Here is a 21,923-nt window from a genome sequence, read left to right as displayed (position 1 = left end):
TTATGTTGATAGACATTTTCAGTTAACATGACAGGGCGTGCTTGCCCTCTACATATTTGGACATACATGTTCTCTCTCTTGATGACACAAATATTGCCTTACTTTGGACTAAGAAAGTCTTCTTTGAAGTTGATAAATGTTTCCCGTGTACAAGTTTGGCATATTGTCTTTTATTAGACACCAAACACATTGAAGCTTTTGGAACCCTACGGACCATCAGGCTGCCTCAGCTTCTCATATAATTTCTTTGAAACCTGTCCAAAGGTTAAATTAGTATTCACTGTATAGAAACTAGCAAAATATTTCTTTGAAAAGTAAAAAAAAAAAAAAAAAAAAAAAAAGCCTCAATTTTCATTTTTCAGATGAAACGACAGGTACCACGAGTCCACGACTCTGTTAGCTGCTTCACGGAATAATTATGTTCAAGTAGTTCATAAATTTATAAACAAAGCAAGCATTACTAGATGAAATATGTCTAGCCATGATCACTAACAATTTGTGTACTATTTTCTATATTTACAAGAAAATGATAACAGTGTTGCAAAAGATAAGAAGCATATATTTATATTGAAATGCTTGGATGTACCTTATGCAAGGATGGTGAGTAGCGAGCACCGCCTGCATATATTGGTGAATAATTTGGCATGACCTTTTCAGGGGAAGCAGATAGAGTTGGTCTTATAGATGGAGAAAATTGAAGATACGGGGCAATTGGTGAATTCAGTATAGGACTATGGTTATTTGAAGATAGAGGAGTATGATAATACGAATGAAATGGGGATGCCACGGGAGTCTGCCATTGAAAATGAGAGGCCGATGCTGCTGCTGCAGGAGATCTTAATGGTGATATTCTTGAAGGTAGCATGTTGATGTTAATTCTGTTGCAGAGATACAGTGCGAAAACATGTTAATGAAGATCATCAGATTAATGATAGTTAGGAAAATGTTATCAATTCTACTATAAACGTTAACATACTATGTGACAATTTGTGCCCTTAGAGCATCCGTTAACTTATCCCTTAATAAATTTCATAATGCTTTTTTGTTATGTGTCTTAAAAGTTGACACGTCAATTTATAAAGTATATATGATAAATTTATAGTAACTGTACTCATGATAGCTATGCTAATACAGTAAATTAAAGTAATCATTACTTCCTATGATCATCCACATATTCATCTGTCTCATCCAGAATTTCCTCCTACAGAAACAAAAGCTAAATATTAGCGATCAAACAGACAGTATATATAAACACATGAACACGTGTGAGAGAAAGAGAGGTTAAATTTAACTCTCTATTTTTTGGTAAAATGAAAAAGCGCAGTGATGCTTTAGATTAAAACCAAAAATAGTTTCCCATCTAGGATTTTTTGTGAAATTGTTATTGATATATATTCATGTATGTATATGTATGACAGTATGAAAGGTGTGACCGAATGGACCGAAACATCAAATTGATACTTTAATACTACTAAGTTGGACTGAAGGGGTAAATTGTGTCCAATTTTAATTAACCAGTAGGAACAATTTTTCAGGAGGAGGTATGCATTGGAAAAAAGGAAAAGAAAATTTACTATCCTTAAACTTTTAGAAAATTTTCAATCAGTACTCATGGCCTATGCACTTACTTTTGGTTATATATATAGTACTAGTTTCCTCAACTGAAAACATTTTTAAGATTTGTATTCTACAATATTTTTAGATAGCTGATAGCTCAACTTAATAGCAGCAGTGTTTTACTTCTTGTCAGACTATATAAAAGATGAACCTGTAGCAGCTCCTCCATAACATCCTCCAATGTAATGATACTAATGGCCTCTTCATCTAAATTTGGCAGAGATCCCGAATCTTCATTTAAAAATTTTCCATCTCCTCGCTTCCACTTATTTGAATGTGGGCTTAAACTATTGCTGAGCTTCATGACATTATCTAATGTTGGCATTTGAATTTCAGGGTCACTATGCTGATTGATTCCTGAAAATAAGTAATGATAGAACTTCCATTATTTTCTTATGAGTTCCCATTACATAAATTCCACATATAATTGACATTTATAGTTAATAAATACATACACAAAAGTTTCAAAGGGTAAACTATATCTTTGGTCCTTATCCTACAATATATATTTCAATTTGATCCCTAACCTTTCAATTGTATTAATTTGGTCTCCAACCTCTCAGTATTGTATCAATTTAGTCCAAGCAGTTATTTTTTGGATGAAAATTAATGACGTTGTAGGGTCAATTTTTGGGGCCTAGGCCCAGCAGGTAGGTGATTCTGGCCTAAAGAGCCCTAGACAATGAATTTGTAGAGAGCGGGTTACCGAACTAAGCCTTAACGAAGTGAGTGTTAGTTAATTTTGGGCCATGCAACGATTGAACGTAAGACTATCTCCTTTATGTCCACTGGATGTTCGGTCCGAGGAGACGTGTGGGTGCACTTCTGTTCCTGATCAAAGGCTATAGTCTTTCTCTCTCTATCTCTCCTTCTTTCTTTCTCCTTTTTTCCGATCCCCTCTTCATGGGGATGCCTTTCTCTTATATAGCCTCCCTAAAGTAATCAGAGTCTTACAATTGTTGATCATCTGGACCTTCACTTGAGTGCCCGTCCCATCGGACATCTACCTTACCTTTTTGTGAGTTGCAGTGACCAAGGTAACACTGTTCGCCTGTCCTCTCCACATTAATGCGGCCAGAAAAGTGGCTTCCCTGCATTTAATGCGGCAGTTGTGGTCTCCCCCTGGACATCCTATACTCTCTTCCTTCTCCCGGCTTTGTGAGGCTCATCCTTACTACCAATATTCGTTGGAATGATTCCTTATTATGGATAGGGTGCACGTTTGGTCCATATTTGTCACGTCCGAGGAGACATTCCTCCTCGGACCTCTTTTAAAATAAGTTTGGACTCATCAGAGTTTGGCTGGAAGTCCTTTTGGCGCCCCATTTTCTCCTCGGTCGTGGCTGGACTCTGTATGGGGCCCAAGGCCCATTGTTTGATTTGGGAATTTTACCCCTACAGACGTGTTTAATGACTAAAATAAAAAAATTAGCTTCCTTTGATGTGAGAATAAACTAAAATTTTATTTTGGCAATTTGTCAAGTCATCAATTTTCATCCAAGATATAATGGCAGTGACTAAATTAACACGACACTAAAAGGTTAGAGACCAAATTAATACAATTGAAATGTCAAGGACCAAATTGAAATATGGTATAAAAGATAAAGACCAAATAAGTTGTTTACCCAAGTGTTAATTTGATCTTACCTTTTATAACTAAATGTCTTTGACTTGAATTTAAATTCATGTTTAACTTGATCATGCTAGGATTGGCTTCCTTTTCTGGGTTCTCCATAACTTCCTTCTTACGCTTTATAACAACAGCTATGTGACTCTGACCCTTTTGGAATTCATTCAATAATTCATATAGAGGTAAACAATCATGTATCCTGTCACAAATTTTAAATTATGTTAAACAATCTGTCAGTTTGAATTATGCCCTTTTTTATGTCAGTGATGGCATCAACAATCATAATTCACTACTAGATTTTAAAAATAATTATGTTACATTAAGTGTATCATGTATATTACATTTAGCACAAGTAATTCTCCTTACTTCCACTCTCTGATTCTCTCTAGATTTAGCATATTGTGATATCATTTGTTGAATTTTTAATTCACATAAGATTAATGTAGAGGGAGGTTACGTTTAAGCTACGCCTTAATAATAACTTTAGTTAATTTTATATCGTTAAATAATTTCTCATTAGATTTTTTTTTTTTTTTTGAGAAGGAATTTTTCATTAATTGAGTTTGACAAATCTACCGTAACACTATACGTTGTCTTTTCGTGCTATCTTTACACAATATCAAAATTATAAAAACATAGTAAATAACTCTCTCATTTATAAAACATCTAATTTTAGATATTTTTTATATTTTAAAATTATATATATATATATATATATATATAATATAAGTTTATGGATTAGATGGCAAATGAGATTCAATAGATATAAAATTTGATATATATTTTAAGTATATGGAAAACGTACAATAAATTTTTTAAATATAAACCCGATTAATATTTATAACATATATAATGATTTGAAGCCCAATTAAAAAAAAAAAATATATATATATATATATATATATAATTATATACTCTATATCTAATAAATATTACAAAACTATAAGCTTCAAAGAAAAGTTTATATCTTTTCAACTTTTACACAACAAAAAAGTTATATATTATCTATAAAAATGTTCATGCTTATACAGACATGAATATAAACATAGGAGCCCAAATGGTATTTTCTTAAAGCTATTTATAAATATAATTATATCACTATGGACAATTAAAAAATTTTCAAAATAATTTGGGACTTCTACATGTGGCCCCGCCATTGCTAACTAGGAATTCTCCTAATAACAAGATCTTTAATGGGAGTTTCATCTTCTTGGAGGAGTTTGAAGCCCAAAAATTTTGAAACAAAACTCAAATATAAAAGTTACAAACCTAGGAATTCTCCTGATAATAAGATCTTTAATGGGGGTTTCATCTTCTGAGCGGAACTTGATCAAATTTTTTACCTATAACAAAAAAGTAAGTCATTAATTGCAAATGAACACAAATTAAGTAGAGGGTGTTATATATACAGTACTAATGATCAAAATTTAAATTCTAAATTTACACGAGTATAGAAATTAAAGTTGGTGCTCACCAAAATAAATCCAATGATATTTGTGGGGATTTCAGAGTAGATGGGTACACGACTATGTCCTTCGCTCAATATTAGTCCCATTGTTTGCCTAGGTATATAATAAAATTGAATTGAGATTTAATTTGATATAATCATCAAACGGAGAAGAGTGAGAGGAGCATAGCATACTCATCAAGTTTCGAATTTATGTCAAGCGAAAATATTTCGGATATGGGTGTCATAGCATCTTTGGCAGTTTTCTGTGTCATATCCAAAGCTCCATTAATTATGGCAGTTTCATCATCCGTTAATTCTCCACCTTTCCCTGCCTAAAAATAAATTAAGTAATAATCAATGTTTAAATTTCCATCCTCCTACAGATATGATAATTTTTTTTTTTTTTTTAATTCGAAATTGGGAGATGAGAGATTTAATCAGTTAATCCTAAATATCCCTGTTGAAAACGCTAGAAAATGTCAATAAGTTGAACTACAAACTCTTGGCAATTTAGCTTAGTTCAAAATGTGAAAAACTTCATGCAAAAAATCTATTTTGTAGATTGTATTAGGGAAAAAAGGGAAATGGGTTTGTGTTTTGAGGTTGAAAAATTTGTCCCATGTTGAAAATTTATAAAGCTTTTTTTAAGTATATAAAGTAATGCAAATGCTAACAAACAGTAAAATATTTGGGAGAAACTTCAGAATTGCGTTATACAATTGGTGACTTTGTTGTATCTTAAAGGTAAACTGATCTTAATTCAAAACCTCTTTTGAAAGTAATTATCATCTTAGAGAAAGTGTTTTCAAGACATCTCAAAGTCATGTTATTTTCATCATTATCAATTTCCTTGACACTTCATGAATTGCACATAATTTGCAATTGATACAAGCTGAATGAATATCAGACACACTAACCTTATATCCATGCATATCTACCAATGTTTTAAGCTCAGCCCGTCCAAGAAGTGCCGAATGCCCTTCACCAAGAAGGCAATCCAAGAGCTGCTACATGAAGAAGCCTCGAGTTATATTGTTAACAAACAATGCCCTTTTACCTTTTAAAGACATTATTTTTCTTATATTACTTAGATCAAGCATATAATCTTTGTCAATTTTCTTTGAAGGAGAAAATAAGAATCTTTCTCTTGGTATATATATAGAGATGAAAATTACCTTACTAATGGGATAAGATATAGGAAGGAGGACCAAGACAAGCAATCGAACTAGGAATGAGAGTTTTGCACCAACACTTAGCCCATACCTTGAACAGAAAGCTTGAGGAATAATCTGCAAAGTAGCAGGTATTTGATTTAATTTAGCAATCAACAACCAATCCACTTTCCAAAATAGATAGCCTGTCTAAGAAATTACCTCGCCGAAAGCTAGTACAAGGGTGACTGATACCAAAATAGCACCCCAAGCAGGAAGAAGTCCATCGACGAAAATGGGCAGGGCCTTGTTTTACATGCATTTCAAATTAATAGGTATAAAGATGAAGAAATAGAGAATTATATCACAAGTATATAGCTACCTCCATTGCCAATGAATTGCTTATGAGTAGGGTACATAGGAGCAAGTGATGGTTCTTAACGATTGGTAAAATTTTCTCTGCAACCAAGTATAGGAGAAATGATATTAGCAATGTTAAAATTGAGTTTAATTGCTTTGGAAAAAGAATCAATTAAGGGAAATGTGCGAGGACCAATGGAGTTGTGAAAAATGTTTGACCTGCATTCTTCCTATCTTGGGGCTGACCAGCCTTTGCGAGGACCTCAAGATCAACAAGGCTAATAGACAGGAGTCCCAAGGTAAGGCCTGACATGGGTCCAGCGAAACACACAAGAACCACACATATGACTAGATACACCCAGAACATTGGCTCACAACATTGAACATCATTTGCAGCCATTTTGTTTTAGCAAGGTGTACTATGATAGGAATCGTTTAGATACAACTTTTAAAAAGAAAGTTTTAGTGAAGCATATAGATAGAAAATAGTTGGGTTTGGATGAAGAGTAAAAGCTCCATCTTTGGATATAAATATAATGAAAGAGCAATAATAGTTATATACTGTGTGACATAATGTAAAATCGTATTTTTAAAACACGATTTCATAATTATAATTGAAATCATGTTTATTTCCTTTGAAGTGTGTATGACAGTGTATAACTTAGCATATATAACAATAATTAGTGATAATTAAATAAGGGTGTTTAGAAATTTGACCATAAAAGCGTCACCAGGCACACCAGAGCAAATAACTAAGATCCAACCGCCACACGTACTTTGTCTCTAGCAAAAAGCAGTGCTAGCTGACTGCATGCTGATTAATTGAATATTTCTACTGGCAACTGGTAAACGTAATTGTCATTTACAAATGACTACATAAGAAATCTCATCAAAGTGGCAAACAATTGAGTAGTATTAGCTAGAGAATAAGAATAGTATTAGTTATTCTTATACTGTATAAGTATAAGTGCTTGTGGAGTGTGGGGGGTAAGGGTCGGGGTTCAAGTCTTCAGGAGGGAGCTTCACACACATATACACTTAGATTAAGTTAAAGTAGAAATTCTATCTTGTATCAAAAAAAGAATAGTATTAGCTAGGTATTTGACTTCTTTTCTTTTTGTTATCTTTTTGCACTTTTCTTGTTTTTCTTAGTAAATTAGCAGAGATTTTATTTCAAGAAACTGTAAATCATTACATCTGTATCAAAACACGAAAAAAAAAAAGGAGGTGCGTCATCATTTCATACATCATGGATCACATGCATGAAGGTGAAGTATCACACTTGGCTTATGTTAGAAGCCTTAGCTTTATAAACAAATCCCACACCTGCCAACTTTCAACTTAGACATTTCTTGTTGATATAACTAATAATAAACCTCTTTTATATGTTAAAATTGAGGCTTTAAAAAAACTCTACACTAAAAAATAGTGATAAAAAAAGGAATATTAAGTTAAAATAAATATAATTATAGAATAGCATTACCAAAATAACATTTAATAAAGTTGTACATTATGTCTATCTAACAAATAGAAATTTACATAAGTTATACCTTTTTTTCCCCCTTCAATTACATAATACAAATTTACATAGTTGTACTTGATATTTTTCTAACAACTAAAAACCTTTCCATTAATAAGTAATTATGACTTTGAAAAAAAAAAGATTATATGTGAAAAAGATTATATGACCATAACTCTAGATTCTTTTTAGTCTTAAGTCTCAACACTCAAAAACATTCCCTAGAGAAAACCCAATTATTTTTTCATTCCTTATGTATGTCTCATGGCTAAAGAAGTTCTCGTTGTTTTCTTTACTCTCACACAAGCACATGTTGCATTCTCACTATGCTACATAAATCCAAACCTCACAAATTTTCCTTGATATATGTACTTTAACAATATATTTGTTGTCTTCCAAAAAAAAAAAAACAATTTATTGTTGAGAAAACTAAAACATTGTTGATATATGTGCTTTACCATTTGCATCGTTTTGGTACTAAAGCATTAGCATGAATTTTGTTGTATGTTACGTACCCCTCAAAATCTCCTCAAACTTTTTTTCCTCTCACCTCTAAAAAAAATCCAAATAAAATTCATTAAACTCTTCCCATCCCCTTCTCGGCCCCCTCTTCTCCCTCTATCCAAAAACATGGTAAGGAAACTCAAAACTATAAATTAACTTTACTAGTAATAAAGTTAATTTTTCGTCGTCTGGAAAAACCTCGTAACTAACCATGTCACATTATAAATTTGAGGCAATTAATTACCGAAGCTAAGACTAGCTAGCATTTAGATTTTAGAGCCATAAGGGTAGGAAATGAACATGAAATTAACATCATAATATCAACGAAACCGCTCCTCTTCATTAATCTTATGATGCTTCTCAAAGAAGGACAATGGTGGCGGAATTAATTACCATTTTTGCATTTCCAGTTTTCTTATGTATATAGCTCATATTCTGATTTGCCATTTTAATTAGTTCCACTCTTCAAGAATATGTTTCTAGTACCTAATTGTAGTAGGTTATTGAAAGAATGATGTGATGGATATGCTTCATAATATCCATCATATAAAAAATGGAAGTCCGGTGGAGCAGTTAAAACTGGACCATGCATGCATGCATAAGCACCTGCGCTAACACCGCTAGTGTTTTCTTCCTGGATCCTTGCAGCTAGTGAAGTGGCAAATAAAGCTTCTGAGTCAAAAGAAGTTCATTGATAATCAAAGGCCTAAGGCCTACTTACTATAGGTTTGGGTCTAATAATATTCTATTAACCACTCGTTATTTATAACTATACCATCCAATACTTCAACAAAAAGCATGCTATAGAGATGGAAAGAAAATGAATTTAAAAGCCACAAAACCAGATGCACTGTACAATTCATACTTAATTGTCACTCAAAAGTCAAAATAAACGGGTGGCATCGTATCCATGATTAAAAAATTCTGATGTCAGGGTTGGAATCCATATTTGGTAGCTCAAGACATGAACAAACCTAATTTGGTAAACGTCTGTTGTTGTTGTTGTTGTTGTTGTTTGGAAACCCTTTTAATATATATAAAAGTAGGGGTGTGTGTGGGTCGAATTGGGCGGGTAAACACCAATTTTTCTATCTAATTTATCACTAGTGGGTTGGGAAAATTCCAATCTGCTACCAACCCACCAAAGTTTAAATCCGGCGGATTGGTTACAAATTTTGGTGGTTTCAACTCGGCGGATTAGGCGGGTTGGGCGGGTTGACGTTAACAATATTTTTTTAAAAAAAAATTATCACAAACTACAATTTTTTATTAAATAATCTCAAAATATAACTAATGCACAAAAAAAAACTAAATGTAGATTTCAATGAATAATCTCAATTCTAACATAAACATAGGGTCAATGAAAAATAAATATATCATCTCTAGTATAAGTAGGCTCTACCTCACAACTTAAGAAATTAAAAAACAGTAGACTCTGCCTTACAACTTAGGAAAATTAAATCAACAAACTCAAAGTCTTAACATTTCCAAGACAATTTTATAACTAGTAATATCTATTACAATTATCTAAATAACTTAATAATAAATCTTGTAATATATTCTGAAAATTATTGAATCTTTTGCTAATGTCATAGATAGAGTATAAAATTAAAATTTATTATTATTTTTTAAAAATTTTAGTTATTTAATTATATCTATCGCTAGTTGTTATTCTTCTCCTTTGGAATTATCTATGTTTTCAATTTTTTGTACTTTTTTTTATTAATCATGCCATCCATTTGGTTTTTTTTTTTTTTTTTTTTTTTTAAATAGAAATATATGTTCATTTACTTGAAAAATAAAATAAAATTTGATGATTTTTGTTTTGTTTTGCGAAATCTCTGAAGTCATGTGTGAATTTTCTTTTAAAGTTACAATCTTGTAGTTTGATTTATAAAACTAGTTGGCCAAATATTTAAACAAAAAATATATGTATTTTTTTTGTAAAATAGAAATATATGTTCATTTACTTGAAAAATAAAATAAAATTTGATGATTTTTGTTTTGTTTTGCGAAATCTCTAAAGTCATGTGTGAATTTTCTTTTAAAGTTACAATCTTGTAGTTTGATTTATAAAACTAGTTGGCCAAATATTTAAACAAAAAATATATGTATTTTGGCTTTAAAAACAAAATAGTATAGTCATGAAAATATAAACATGAGCATAACTATAAACATAAATATAAACCTATATAATAATAATAACAACAACAACAACAACGAGATTTTTAATTTTTTTTTAAACATCAATTCTTGATTTTAAATATATAATACATATAAAATATAAAGGACAAACTAAATCAAAATATTGATGTCATTGTAATTTTATTGATCATCTCGATCACAAATAAGTTATTTTTATTTCTTGCTATTTCTTTTATTAAGAGTTATATTTTGATAACTAGCATAACAATAATTTAATAAATCAAGTGTAATGAGTTAATATTGTTAATATATTAATCATTGAAAACATAAATTAATTAAAAATTTTCTTTGTAGAAGCAATCCTTGGATTCTCAACATTGAGATGTATGCAATAGCATATTGTGGATTTGAGGGCAATTTTATTGTTATATCAAATTTGGGTGCCTGATCTTCTTTTTAGTGTTTTTTTTTTTTTCAGTGAATGAAGTTTTTTTAGTATATGTGGTACATTCCTTGCCACTGATGGATATTTTACTTATAGTTTATAAGCGGTTCCTATTGAATTCCTAAAACAACCTTCTAACTAGTTAAGGAACTCAACACTTAAATGATTCAAAATGTAATGATTGAGAAAATGCACTATTTGCTAATAAAGCAAGTCATTTTAATTAATCAACTTCACATTTGCAAGCTCTTCACTTCATTATCAAAACGCCATACAATCATACTCTTCACTTCATTATCAAAACATCATAGAATCATACTCTTCACTTCATTATCAAAACGTCATACAATCATATATTTAATTTGACTTTTTGTGTTCATTAAAAAAAAAAAAAAAAAGACTTTTGTGTGTCCAATTAATAGTTATGATTGTTCCTCATTGTCATAGTTTCTAATTGTAAAATTTTCCTAATCATGCCATCCATTTGGATTTTTCCATAATACAGAAATTTAGATCTACTTTATCTACCAAGAGAAAATTGTTAAAAATAAAAAGCGAAAGTTGATAGTTCTTTCTATCAGTATATACATGTAAATTTGTTAGTTTTACTTGCCAATATATGATGCTCTTTCATGTAGGTGCTTTTGTGAAAACTCTGAAGTCATATACATACATTTCTTTCATGGTTAATTGACATCCTATACTTTGATTCATAATAATATTTGGCCAAATAGTTAGACAAAAAAATTATGTATGCTACCTTAAAACAAAACAATATAAACATAAACATAAATATAAACATAATCATCAACATAAACATTTGTATGGACCTGATTTGAGATCCTAGCCCAAGCTATGAATGGACTTAGGCCCAAGAAGCCCAAAACAATAAATTTGTAGAGAAATGGGTTGGAAAACTTGGCTCTAATGAATTAGACTAACTGGAAAATAGGTTTAAAGGAGAAAAAGATGTGAATGAGCAGGTTTATAATGAAGAAAATCGTCCTCGGCGAAGTCCGAGGAGATCTGTTCTTATGTATTTCTTTCAAGTTTGATTACAAAGTCAGTTCTAGATGCTATGGTAATTTTCCCTCTCTTTTTTCGATCCCCTTGTCTCACTGTCTCTTTCTTCTTTTATACTGTCTTTTCTTTTCGTCTCCACCTTCCACGTGCATACCAGACGGTCGATGTGGATACTTGTCCCATCAGCACTCCTCATAAGTTCTTATATAGTAGCTGTAAGGCTGAAATCCACTATTCAGGTATCACCTCTACATTAATGCAGCTAGAAAGTTAGCTGCAGTGCTTTTAATGCGAAGGCAGCAACTTTCTCCTAAAATATTTTAAAACTTCTCCTAGTTTGATTTCACTGCAAAACACATCTGCACCAACAAAACTTCCTGAAATGTTACCTGGGATGACAGATAATCCCCTTGGACCTCGACATAGGTTAGCCGAGGATGTGCTAATCCTCGGCCCATCCCCTTGAGCTGTTGTAATTAAGACTGATCTCTCTACTTACTATTGCAGACTCTTTTGACAAAGATATCACTTCCTCGGACAAACCCTCGTCCTCGGATTGGGCCACAGGCTCAATATATAAACAGGTAAAGAACTTTTGGGCTTAATATCCCTACAACATTAATATAAACAAATATATAAATCAAATAATGAGATTTTTAGTTTTACATTGATCATTGTTTGGTTTTAAGCATATGTAATGTGTACAGCACCAAGGTACCCAGATCCATTTGGGCCTTAAATTCTGACCCAGCAGCGTGGCCCATAACCCCAATCTCTTTCTACCCAAAACCCCAGTCTGAACCCATACAAATTGCAGGCCCAAGTTTTGTTACCTGGTCCTTACTTGGCAAACCGTTCCTGAACAATAAAGAAAGAATAATGTCCAGACACACCATCCATAGCATGCCTGGCAGCGCCTAGGGAACACTGTTGTCGGGCATGCCTGTTGGAGTTGGAATCAAGTTCCAAGGCCACTTTCACCACATTCCACTCCCACCTAACCATCCACTTACAATTGATGATATTGGACCTCCAATTGCACTAACTATGGCAGTAATCATGATCTCTCCACTAATCTAGAGTTATAAATATGAGAAGTAGGGGAAAGGAAATGGTTGTTGAAAGGTTTTCAAGAAAACAGAAAGTAGAGAAAAAGAGTGATTCAGAGAGAGACAGAGAGGCAGCTTCATTGAGTCTCTGTGTCGAGAACAATTCAAAGTAGGAAATCCTAAACCTACATTACAAATAAGTTGTGAGCCCAAATGAGGTCAGGCCCAACAGCATCATTTCAAGCACGCACATAATGCAAATAAAATAAGTTTAATGTTGAATTGGTAACAAATTTAAACATTAACTTAATTCAAATTATTAGAAGCAGACGACATAGGTTGAAACTTTATTAAAAAAAAAAAAAAGAAGTAAAATATACATACTATTATTGACAAATTAATAATAAATAATAACTACCACTTCCACTACCATAGTACCATGTATTGTTGAAAGAGTCAATTCTATGACAGGCTAAATCAGTGTACAGAAGTTGCTATTAGGCCCATTAAATTTGTCCTCAATAATGGGCCTTTTATTTATTTATTTATTTTTAACACTGGTTCAGTCTCAACAAATAACAAAATCAAAAGATAAAAACAAAAGCAAAAGACCCATTTTACTCTTCGGCCCAAAAAAAAAAAAACCACCTCAAGAAGTCGAAGAACAAAGAGCTTTCCTCAACTTCTCACTTTCTCAGTTCTCTCCCTTACCAATTTCTCCAACTCATACGCACAGAACACTCTCACCTCTGCACCTTTTTCCTCTGTACCCACAAGGTAATTTTCTCTTTTCATTTATATATTTTTCAAAGCAAGACTACTTAGAGGTTTTTTTTTAATTTTTTTAATTTTTTATGTTCGTGATTTGTGAATTTCTCTATTGGGTATTTGAACCTTGAACTAGAACATTGATTACATTGTTGTTTCGATTATTCCCTGTAATCTTATGCAAATTCGTTCCTTTTTTATGTGAAATTGTTTTATGTCATATGCATTTGCATGGGTAAGCATTCATTCACTAAGAAAGGCCATAATGCCAATGTTAAAATATGCTATGAGTTTGAGGCTTTTGGGGAAGTTGAAGTGTTTTAATTTAGGTTCGGTTGCGAATAAATTCTGCACTTTTAAATGTTTAGAGAAAATCGGTCTTCAAAATCCAGCTTAATGCGTGAGTTACACGCTTGTACCAAAACATTTTAGTTTTTTTCTTAGTGGGTTGAGACTGAAATTTTCCTTTGCTGGAAGGTCTTTTTTTATTTTTTTGGTAGACAAAGTTCAGTGTTTTTCTGGGTTTTATGGGTATTTAAAAGAAATGAAAGCTTTGTTTGAGATATTCTAACGGGAGTGATGAGTAGTGCTTAGGGCTGTAAATAAACTGAGTTGTTTATGGTGAACTTGGGCTTAGCTTGGGAAAAAGCTTCTTTATGTTTGCTTATTTACCAAATGAGTCAAACTCAAGCTCAGGTTTAGGATGGACTATTAAAAGAGTCAAGCTCCAACATTATAATGTGTTTGTGAACAAACTCATATGTGTGAGGCTTGATTCGTGCATACATAATATTATGTTTTACATGCATAAATGTGTAGAAATATACTTCTATAGACTTGAGATTTGATTGTGTATGTTTGTAAAATATTCATAAGATATATATATATATATATATTTAACAACATAAGCTCCAACATTATGTTAATTTGTTAAGCTTTTCAAAATTAATTCAAATAAAAGCTATATTCTGCCACCATACCACCTACACCACGAACAAAGTTTCTCTCCAAACTAGTTTGGAGATGAACTTTTCAAACTTCTCATGTATCTATTTTTTTTTTTTTTTTGTATGAATTTTGAAAATCTAACCGTTGAATTTCATGTTCCTTATGTTCTTAACATGCGTATCAAATTTTGTTCAAATTGGATATTATTTACTATTTGATTAATAAACTTATTTTTTATACACAATTTTAGATTATAAAAATTTGAAATTTTAACATTTGTTTGATGAGATAGCAATTGATCTTTGATCTTCTTGAAATTTTACATGCATGAAGAAGAACATGCAATCTAACGGTTAGATTTTCAAAATTCACACTCAATATAGAGATATATGAGGAGTTTGTAGAGTTTCTCTCCAAACTAGTTTGGAGAGAAACTTTGTTCCCTACACCACCTGGCTGGCTCTTCTACTGCATTGCGGAGTTATTATCATAACTATCATCCTATGAGGCCATGACCCTTTTCATAGGATGGAAATCACTTCTCATGAAGAAGAATTCACTAGTTAGAATCTCACATCCACCCTCCCATTGGGGCCAAAATTCATGAGAAAAACATCACCATTGTCATGGTAAATCACTGGCATCACCCACATGGCAGTGCCACTCTGTAACAGCACCACACTACAATATATAAATACAGACATACATACATACATATATATATTTGATAGGAAATCTTGATTCATTCAACTGAAATTGAAGTACAACAAGGTTTAAATACAATACCAGAACACTAGGTACAGTCACTTTGGAGAAGGTGTTGCACAAAATGAGGGGCAACGCCTTTCCAAACCTGAGAAATACCTTTACATTTAGCAAACTTAGCTAGTTCATGTGCTACCCTGTTGTATTCCCTTTTCAGATGACTAACCTTCCAACTGCTGAAGGATTCGAGGAGGCTCCTGATCCACACTACAATTATGACCATAGAGGTTATTTCTTACCAATTCTGTTGTACCACTTTTTAACATCATCACTAATACCATGTCCCTGTTTGAGCTGGTGTAAAATACTACTGTTTGTGCTTCTGTTTATACAATGCTGTAATTGATAACATGGTATATGATTTTTTTATATGGTTTATAACATGTTTTATGATACATGAGATTCACAAATATTTGCAGAATTTTGTTTTTAATCTTGTTTGTTTGCTTCAAATCTTGATGTGTACAATAAAATCTTCAGAATTTTGAATACATTGGTTTCTTTCAGTTGATTGTATTGGTAACCCTCTCAACCATTAATTTCATTTACATGACTGACTTCTCAGAATGAGGACACCTTCACTAAATTTATATTGATTTAGCATCCTCATAGCTACTGTATTATTCTTTTGATTTATGACAGGTGTAAGGAAAACAAAATGTATCTGAAAGTACAGTTGCCCTGGAATGTTATAATCCCTGCTGAAAACCTGGATGCCAAAGGATTGATGCTCCAACGGTCAATTATTGTACGCCTGATGGAGAACTTTGCTACCAGAAAGGCCACCAAGGACCTTGGATATTTTCTTGCTGTGACTACTCTGGAGAGCATAGGAGAGGGTAGAGTCAGACAGCACACTGGAGATGTACTGTTTCCAGTCGTTTTTAGCTGCATCACCTTCAAGCTGTTCAGAGGAGAGATTTTAGAGGGTGTTGTCCACAAGGTGCTGAAGCACGGGGTCTTCTTGAGATGTGGGCCTGTAGAAAACATTTATCTCTCATATCTGAAAATGCCAGATTACCGGTATGTGCCTGGGGAGAATCCAGTCTTCTTAAGTGACAAGCTGTCGAAGATTGAAAAAGAAGTTGTGATCCGTTTCATTGTGATTGGAACGAAGTGGCTGGAGGTAGAGAGAGAATTTCAAGCATTGGTCAGTTTGGAGGGCGATTATCTTGGGCCAATTTCTCAGTGTTAGTGATACTCCCTTTGCATGTGTTTGTTTATAACCAAGTATCTGGCATGTTAATATATGGTTCCATTAGTGGCTGTGCAAATGTGTTGTTATTTAGTTAGCAGGGACCTTTCTTTGTTAGTGATGGTCTTTTGACCACAGAAGTGCCAGTTTTCACATTGTTTCTTTGATGCAAACCAAGGCTAACTTCTTGTTAAGCCTTGACAGGTCTGTGCTGTGTTTTGTTTGAACCAATAACACCATTTTCCCATCAAGGACCTGCTACTTGCAGTTGCAGGCATGGAAACTTTATTATTCCCTTTTGTCAGCAACCCTTCGGTATTTGTCCAACTGCGGGCGTTAGCTACTATCTATGTCTTCAAGTGAAAGGTCACGTCACAGGCTTCGGCCATATGACAATAAACCTTTAGCTTTAGCCCCAAAAATACCAGTATGAAGTATGAACTATAAAAGGTTAAACTTCAAACTTCTTGGTACCACGTCCTTTTTAAAATATATATATATATATATTTTTTTTTTTATAATAAGTCACGATTTCATTATATAAAAAGAAAACAAACATCCCTCCTCACCTCCTCTAAAACATCCCTCCTCGCCTCCTCTATTACAACAAAATAAAAGGCCTATTAGCAGCAGAAAATTCAGACAGTACAGCATGACCATATACATTAGGAGAAACAATCATGCATGAAAACCTTCTTCTTCTTCTTCTTTTTATAGGTAAGAATAATTTTTTTATTATTATTATTAAAAAAAAAAAAAAAAAAAAACTACATTCACAGGGGGCATGAAACGTAATATTTACACAAGATCGTGTCAAATCTGAAGTTTTATGTTGGTCTTTGTTTTCAAATTGAAAAAATGTTATTCAATATGAAGGTTACTAGACAAGATGGAATATCATTTCTCAGTTAAATTATACAAGGAGGCTGAGAAAATAAATTTTGATGCTACCATAAGAGAAAATAAAACATCAGTTGCGGTGGTGGGCAGAAACAATCATGGCAAAGTTGTTTTGACTTGGACTGACATTTTGGACCCGAGAAGCCCTTTGTGGGGTGAAGCTAAAAAGCTGCCTACGCAGCTATAAATCAAGCAGTTAAAGCTGGGCTCAAAATGGTGATAATAGAAGGTGATGCTTGGAATGTTATTGCTCCTCTTGAAGACAAAAAGCCATCCTCCTCTTAATGGACTATTGGTGTAATATTGCAGAATATTTTAGCTCTTTGTAATCTGTTTGATGATGTTTCTTTTTCTTTTGTAAAGAGAGAGGGCAATTCCTCAGCTCATTTGTTAGCCCTTTGGGTTGCTTTTTGTAACAACTCTGGGCTTGTCTCCATCTCCATCTCTGATCCGTCCTTGTTAGTGGCTCAAGCTTTGGAGAGAGATGGGCAAAGGCCTATGAGTTCTTTGTTGTACCCTTCATGGCTTCCTTTTGTGAAACAAAGATGTTTATTCAGCAAAAAAAAAAAAAAGGGGGAAGCTATTAGTACACTTTTGCTTCTTTCCACTAACAGCAGAAAAGTTTAAACTGAAATCTAATTACAACATGCAACAGTTCACAACTATACAAATTAATTCATCATGAAATGATTTGGAATTGATTCTAGAGTGCTATAAATTTAAAACGACATCTTAATGAAACAGTTTCAAGAAAATGGAAAGAGGTCCACTACAAAACATCTTCAACATAATTTAACTACGGACACAGGCAAAATGAACAACATCTTGTGACTGAGACAGCACATCAATTAGATTTTGGTCTAAAAAATGGGCTTCAGTCTCCACAAATAACAAAGCGAGGCCCAAGTTCATTTTTCTCTTCGGCCCATTAAGTCAAAGAATACCTGAGGTGTAAATAACTAAACATAATTTTTTATACTATTTTTTATATCATATTTTAAAGAGAGTAAAAAAACTCTCTCATTTTCTCTGTTTCGCACACTCTCACTTTCTTCTCATTGTCTAATTCAGCTAATTTTTTACAACGCCATTAGAGCTGCCTTTGTTCCGTCTGTGTTCTTCTTCACCCCCAAAAGTGAGTTCTTTTTTCAATTTTATTTTTCGTTTGTTCTAAAGCTTGTGAAGTTGATTCATATTTGATTGAGTTTACTGAGTCTTATATGAAATTAGTATCTGGGTATGTTGGTGCGACCTCAAAGATTAAAGCTTTGAGAACCTGTGAGTGAACCAAGTGATTCTTTGTCCTCGATTCTGTCAAAAAGCATGTAGAAAGAAATGTCTTTCTTTTTTCTTTTTTTTTTTCTTTTTCTTTTTTTGCTGCTTTCGATTTTGTCGTTTCAAATTATTCCATGTAATCTTATACAAGTTAGTTCCTTTTGTATGTGAAAGAGTTTTATATAGCATGCATTTACATGGGTAGGTTTCCATTTATTAAAAATGGCCATAATGTCAATGTTAAAATATTTGCTATGTGTTTGAAACTTCAAGGGCTTGAGGCTTTTGGGGAAGTTGAACTTTTTAAAGTTAGGTTCAGTAGTGAATAAAGTCTGCATTTTTATATGTTTAGAGCAAGTGGGTCTTCGAAATCCAGTTCAATGAGTGAGTTACATGCTTGTATCAAAACATTTTAGTTTTTTTTTTCTTACTGGGTTGAGACTGAAATTTTTCTTTGCTGGTTTTATTTTCTGCAATTTTAAATAACCCTTGAGAAAATATCTTATTAGCTTAGAGTTGGAATGGGGTTCTTTTTTAGTAGACAAAGTTTTGTATTTTTCTGGTTTTCATGGGTGTTTTAAAGAAATGAAAGCTTTGTTTGAGGTATTTTAATGAGAGTCATGAGTAGTCCTTAGTGCTCTTTGGCTCGGGAAAAAGCTTCTTTATGTTTGTTAATTTGTCAAACGAGGCAAACTCAACTCAAGCTTGGTTTTAGGTTTGGCCATTAAAAAATCCAAGCTTAGGACTTGAAGCTCTCTCTTCCAGTCTTTGTTTGAGTGGACAAATGCTTAGTAAGTTTTTACTTTTTCTTCTTTGCCTGAGTTGCTAGATAGCTGTACTTTCCATGCTTTATATTTTGTCTTTTGATGGGTCCTTAGCACACTGCCTATGTGCTCTGGTTTTTTGTATTCTTTCATCTTTTTTGGAATGATGCATTATTTACTTATAAATAAAAATAAAAATCCAAGCTCAAATATTATAATGTGTTCACGAACAAACTCATGAGTATGAGACTTGATTTGAGTATATGTAATGCTATATTTTATATGTTTAAATTTATATAAGTATATTTATATATACTTGAGATTGGATTGTGCAAGTTTGTAAATAAGTTCATAAAATATCAGATTAATACTGTATATTGTTTTTTTTTTATAATATAAATAGTCCATTTGCAGTAAAAATTCCATACAGTTTTTGACTATACAATGTTGTGAATCTTATTTTTATAAGTTCTTAAGTGAATCATTCCATCTTAACTCAAATGATATAATTTCAGCTATAATTTAGTTATTAATTATTAGCATATATGGGTTAAGGGTTAAAAGAATTTCATTTCCCATGAGGACATAGGATGGGGTTCTTTTCTCATGAAGTGGAAGTCATTAGTATGAATCTCACATTCCCCCTCCCATTGGGGCCAAATTCACTGATAAAAACATCAACATTGTTATAAGAATAAGTAAATCACCAGCATCATCCACATGGCAGTGCCTCAATTGAACAAAACCACACTACAATTATGACCATAGATGTTATCTCTTACTAATTCTGTTGTACCACTTGTTTACTGCTCCACCTCATTCACATCACCACCACCACCATGTTGCCCTGTTTAAGCTGTTGTATATAGTAGCCATTGTGTGCTTCTATTTATAAAATGCTGAAAAACTCAAATAATTGATAACATGTTAGATGATTTTTTAAATTTGTTTATAACATGTTATATGATACATGTTTGCAAGTCCCTGTATTTTTAATTAGTTTTGCTGATTTTTCTCATTGTTGTGGAAACAGCTGCATGGTAAATGTTGTAGCTTTTCTGTTCTCTCTAAAATCCACTGTTTTTACTTCAATGGAAAACTTCAAAAAAGAAGAAGTTATATGATAATTAGGTTCTCAAATATTTGCGGAATTTTGTTTTTACTATTGTTTGTTTGCTTATGATCTTGTGAATTTTTTAATACAATGGTTTCTTTTAGCTATTCTATGGTCCATCCTTGCAACTGTTTATTTAATTTAGATGACTGACTTTTCAGAAGATGGGGAGACTTTACAAAATTTAAATGGAGTTATCATACTCATGCTTATCTTATTATCCTTTTGGTTTATGACAGGTGTAGAAAAAAAAAATGTTTCTCAAAGTACAGTTGCCCTGGAATGTGATAATCCCTGCTGAAAATCTGGATGCAAAAGGATTGATGCTCCAGCGGGCAATTACTGTACGCCTGATGGAGAACTTTGCTACTAGAAAGGCCACTAAGGATCTTGGATATTTTCTTGCTGTCACTACTCTGGAGAGCATAGGAGAGGGTAGAGTTAGACAGCACACTGGGGACGTACTGTTTCCGGTTGTTTTTAGCTGCATCACCTTCAAGCTTTTCCGAGGAGATGTTCTAGAAGGCGTTGTCCACAAGGTGCTGAAGCATGGGGTCTTCTTGAGATGTGGACCTGTGGAAAATATTTATCTCTCTTGTCTGAAAATGCCAGATTACAAGTATGTGACTGGGGAGAATCCTGTCTTCTTGAATGACAAGCTGTCAAAGATTGAAAAAGATGTTGCGATCCGTTTCATTGTGATTGGAACGAAGTGGCTGGAGGTAGAAAGGGAGTTTCAAGCATTGGTCAGTTTGGAGGGTGATTATCTAGGGCCAATTTCTTAGTGTTGGTGATACTCCCTTTGCATGTGTTTGGTTTATACCTTTAACTATGTGAACCTTGTTGATGTTTTCTTAGCTACTACTTAAGTACTTCAATTAACCATTTCGAACTTTGGTAACCAAGTATCTGGCATGTTAATATAATGTTATCAACCTGTGCTATTCATCCATTAGCAGGTATCCAAATGTTTTGTTATTTTGTTAGCAGGGACGTTTTTTGTCAGTGCGGTCTTCTGTTGCAACATTTTTGGCCACAAAAGTGGCAGTTTTTACCTTGTTTCCTTGACGCAAACAAAGGCCAACTTGCTGTTAACACTTGACAGGTCTGTGCTACGTATTCTTTGAACCAATAATACCAATTTTTCCATCAAGGACCTGCTACTTGGAGACATGGTACTACTCTCATTAGAGAGAAGATTTATGGATTATGGTTCAATCCATCAAGGTTTGGGATTTATGAATATAACAATCCTTGCTCTATTATTTTAAAAATTATATATTTCTACAAGAAAATCCCTG

The 21,923-nt window shown here is 32.9% G+C and overlaps 3 protein-coding genes across 6 annotated transcripts; 2 read left to right on the top strand and 1 right to left on the bottom strand.

Annotated features, from left to right (window-relative positions):
* Positions 1–1,150: 1,150 nt before the first annotated feature.
* Positions 1,151–6,608, bottom strand: LOC115960864 (DUF21 domain-containing protein At5g52790-like). The gene is made up of 11 exons (XM_031079865.1): positions 6,428–6,608; positions 6,231–6,307; positions 6,071–6,154; positions 5,873–5,986; positions 5,615–5,701; positions 4,890–5,029; positions 4,722–4,809; positions 4,517–4,590; positions 3,265–3,446; positions 1,769–1,974; positions 1,151–1,201 (listed from the first exon to the last, which is right to left on the bottom strand). Exons 1-11 carry the CDS (start codon positions 6,606–6,608, stop codon positions 1,151–1,153), a joined length of 1,284 nt encoding a protein of 427 aa, XP_030935725.1.
* Positions 6,609–13,513: 6,905 nt separating this feature from the next.
* LOC115958908 (DNA-directed RNA polymerase V subunit 7-like) lies at positions 13,514–16,860 on the top strand. 2 transcript variants are annotated; one of them, XM_031077173.1, is made up of 3 exons: positions 13,514–13,670; positions 15,532–15,601; positions 16,017–16,860. In XM_031077173.1, exon 3 carries the CDS (start codon positions 16,033–16,035, stop codon positions 16,567–16,569), a length of 537 nt encoding a protein of 178 aa, XP_030933033.1. In that variant the 5' UTR covers positions 13,514–13,670; positions 15,532–15,601; positions 16,017–16,032; the 3' UTR covers positions 16,570–16,860. The 2 variants fall into 2 exon arrangements, with proteins under 2 accessions (XP_030933033.1, XP_030933034.1); XM_031077174.1 differs by lacking the exon at positions 15,532–15,601.
* Positions 16,861–18,467: 1,607 nt separating this feature from the next.
* On the top strand, positions 18,468–21,574 carry LOC115959144 (DNA-directed RNA polymerase V subunit 7-like). 3 transcript variants are annotated; one of them, XM_031077449.1, is made up of 3 exons: positions 18,468–18,604; positions 19,460–19,535; positions 20,862–21,574. In XM_031077449.1, the coding sequence occupies exon 3, from the start codon at positions 20,877–20,879 to the stop codon at positions 21,405–21,407; it is 531 nt and encodes a 176-aa protein (XP_030933309.1). In that variant the 5' UTR covers positions 18,468–18,604; positions 19,460–19,535; positions 20,862–20,876; the 3' UTR covers positions 21,408–21,574. The 3 variants fall into 3 exon arrangements, with proteins under 3 accessions (XP_030933309.1, XP_030933308.1, XP_030933310.1); XM_031077448.1 differs by lacking the exon at positions 19,460–19,535; XM_031077450.1 differs by lacking the exons at positions 18,468–18,604; positions 19,460–19,535 and adding an exon at positions 18,729–18,747.
* Positions 21,575–21,923: the final 349 nt, after the last annotated feature.

This window comes from Quercus lobata, chromosome 9 (assembly GCF_001633185.2).
Source record: "Quercus lobata isolate SW786 chromosome 9, ValleyOak3.0 Primary Assembly, whole genome shotgun sequence".
Lineage (NCBI taxonomy): Eukaryota > Viridiplantae > Streptophyta > Magnoliopsida > Fagales > Fagaceae > Quercus > Quercus lobata.
This window is presented reverse-complemented; position numbering and strand designations above follow the sequence as displayed.

Excerpts from the sequence above, each read along its gene's own strand:
- LOC115960864 (XM_031079865.1), bottom strand. The coding sequence starts at position 6,608 with ATGGCTGCAAATGATGTTCAATGTTGTGAGCCAATGTTCTGGGTGTAT. Across the intron at positions 6,308-6,427 it reads CCAAGATAGGAAGAATGCAG|AGAAAATTTTACCAATCGTT; the intron begins GTCAAACATTTT and ends ACTTGGTTGCAG. Across the intron at positions 5,702-5,872 it reads TATCTTATCCCATTAGTAAG|CTCTTGGATTGCCTTCTTGG; the intron begins GTAATTTTCATC and ends TTCATGTAGCAG.
- LOC115958908 (XM_031077174.1), top strand. The coding sequence starts at position 16,033 with ATGTATCTGAAAGTACAGTTGCCCTGGAATGTTATAATCCCTGCTGAA.
- LOC115959144 (XM_031077448.1), top strand. The coding sequence starts at position 20,877 with ATGTTTCTCAAAGTACAGTTGCCCTGGAATGTGATAATCCCTGCTGAA.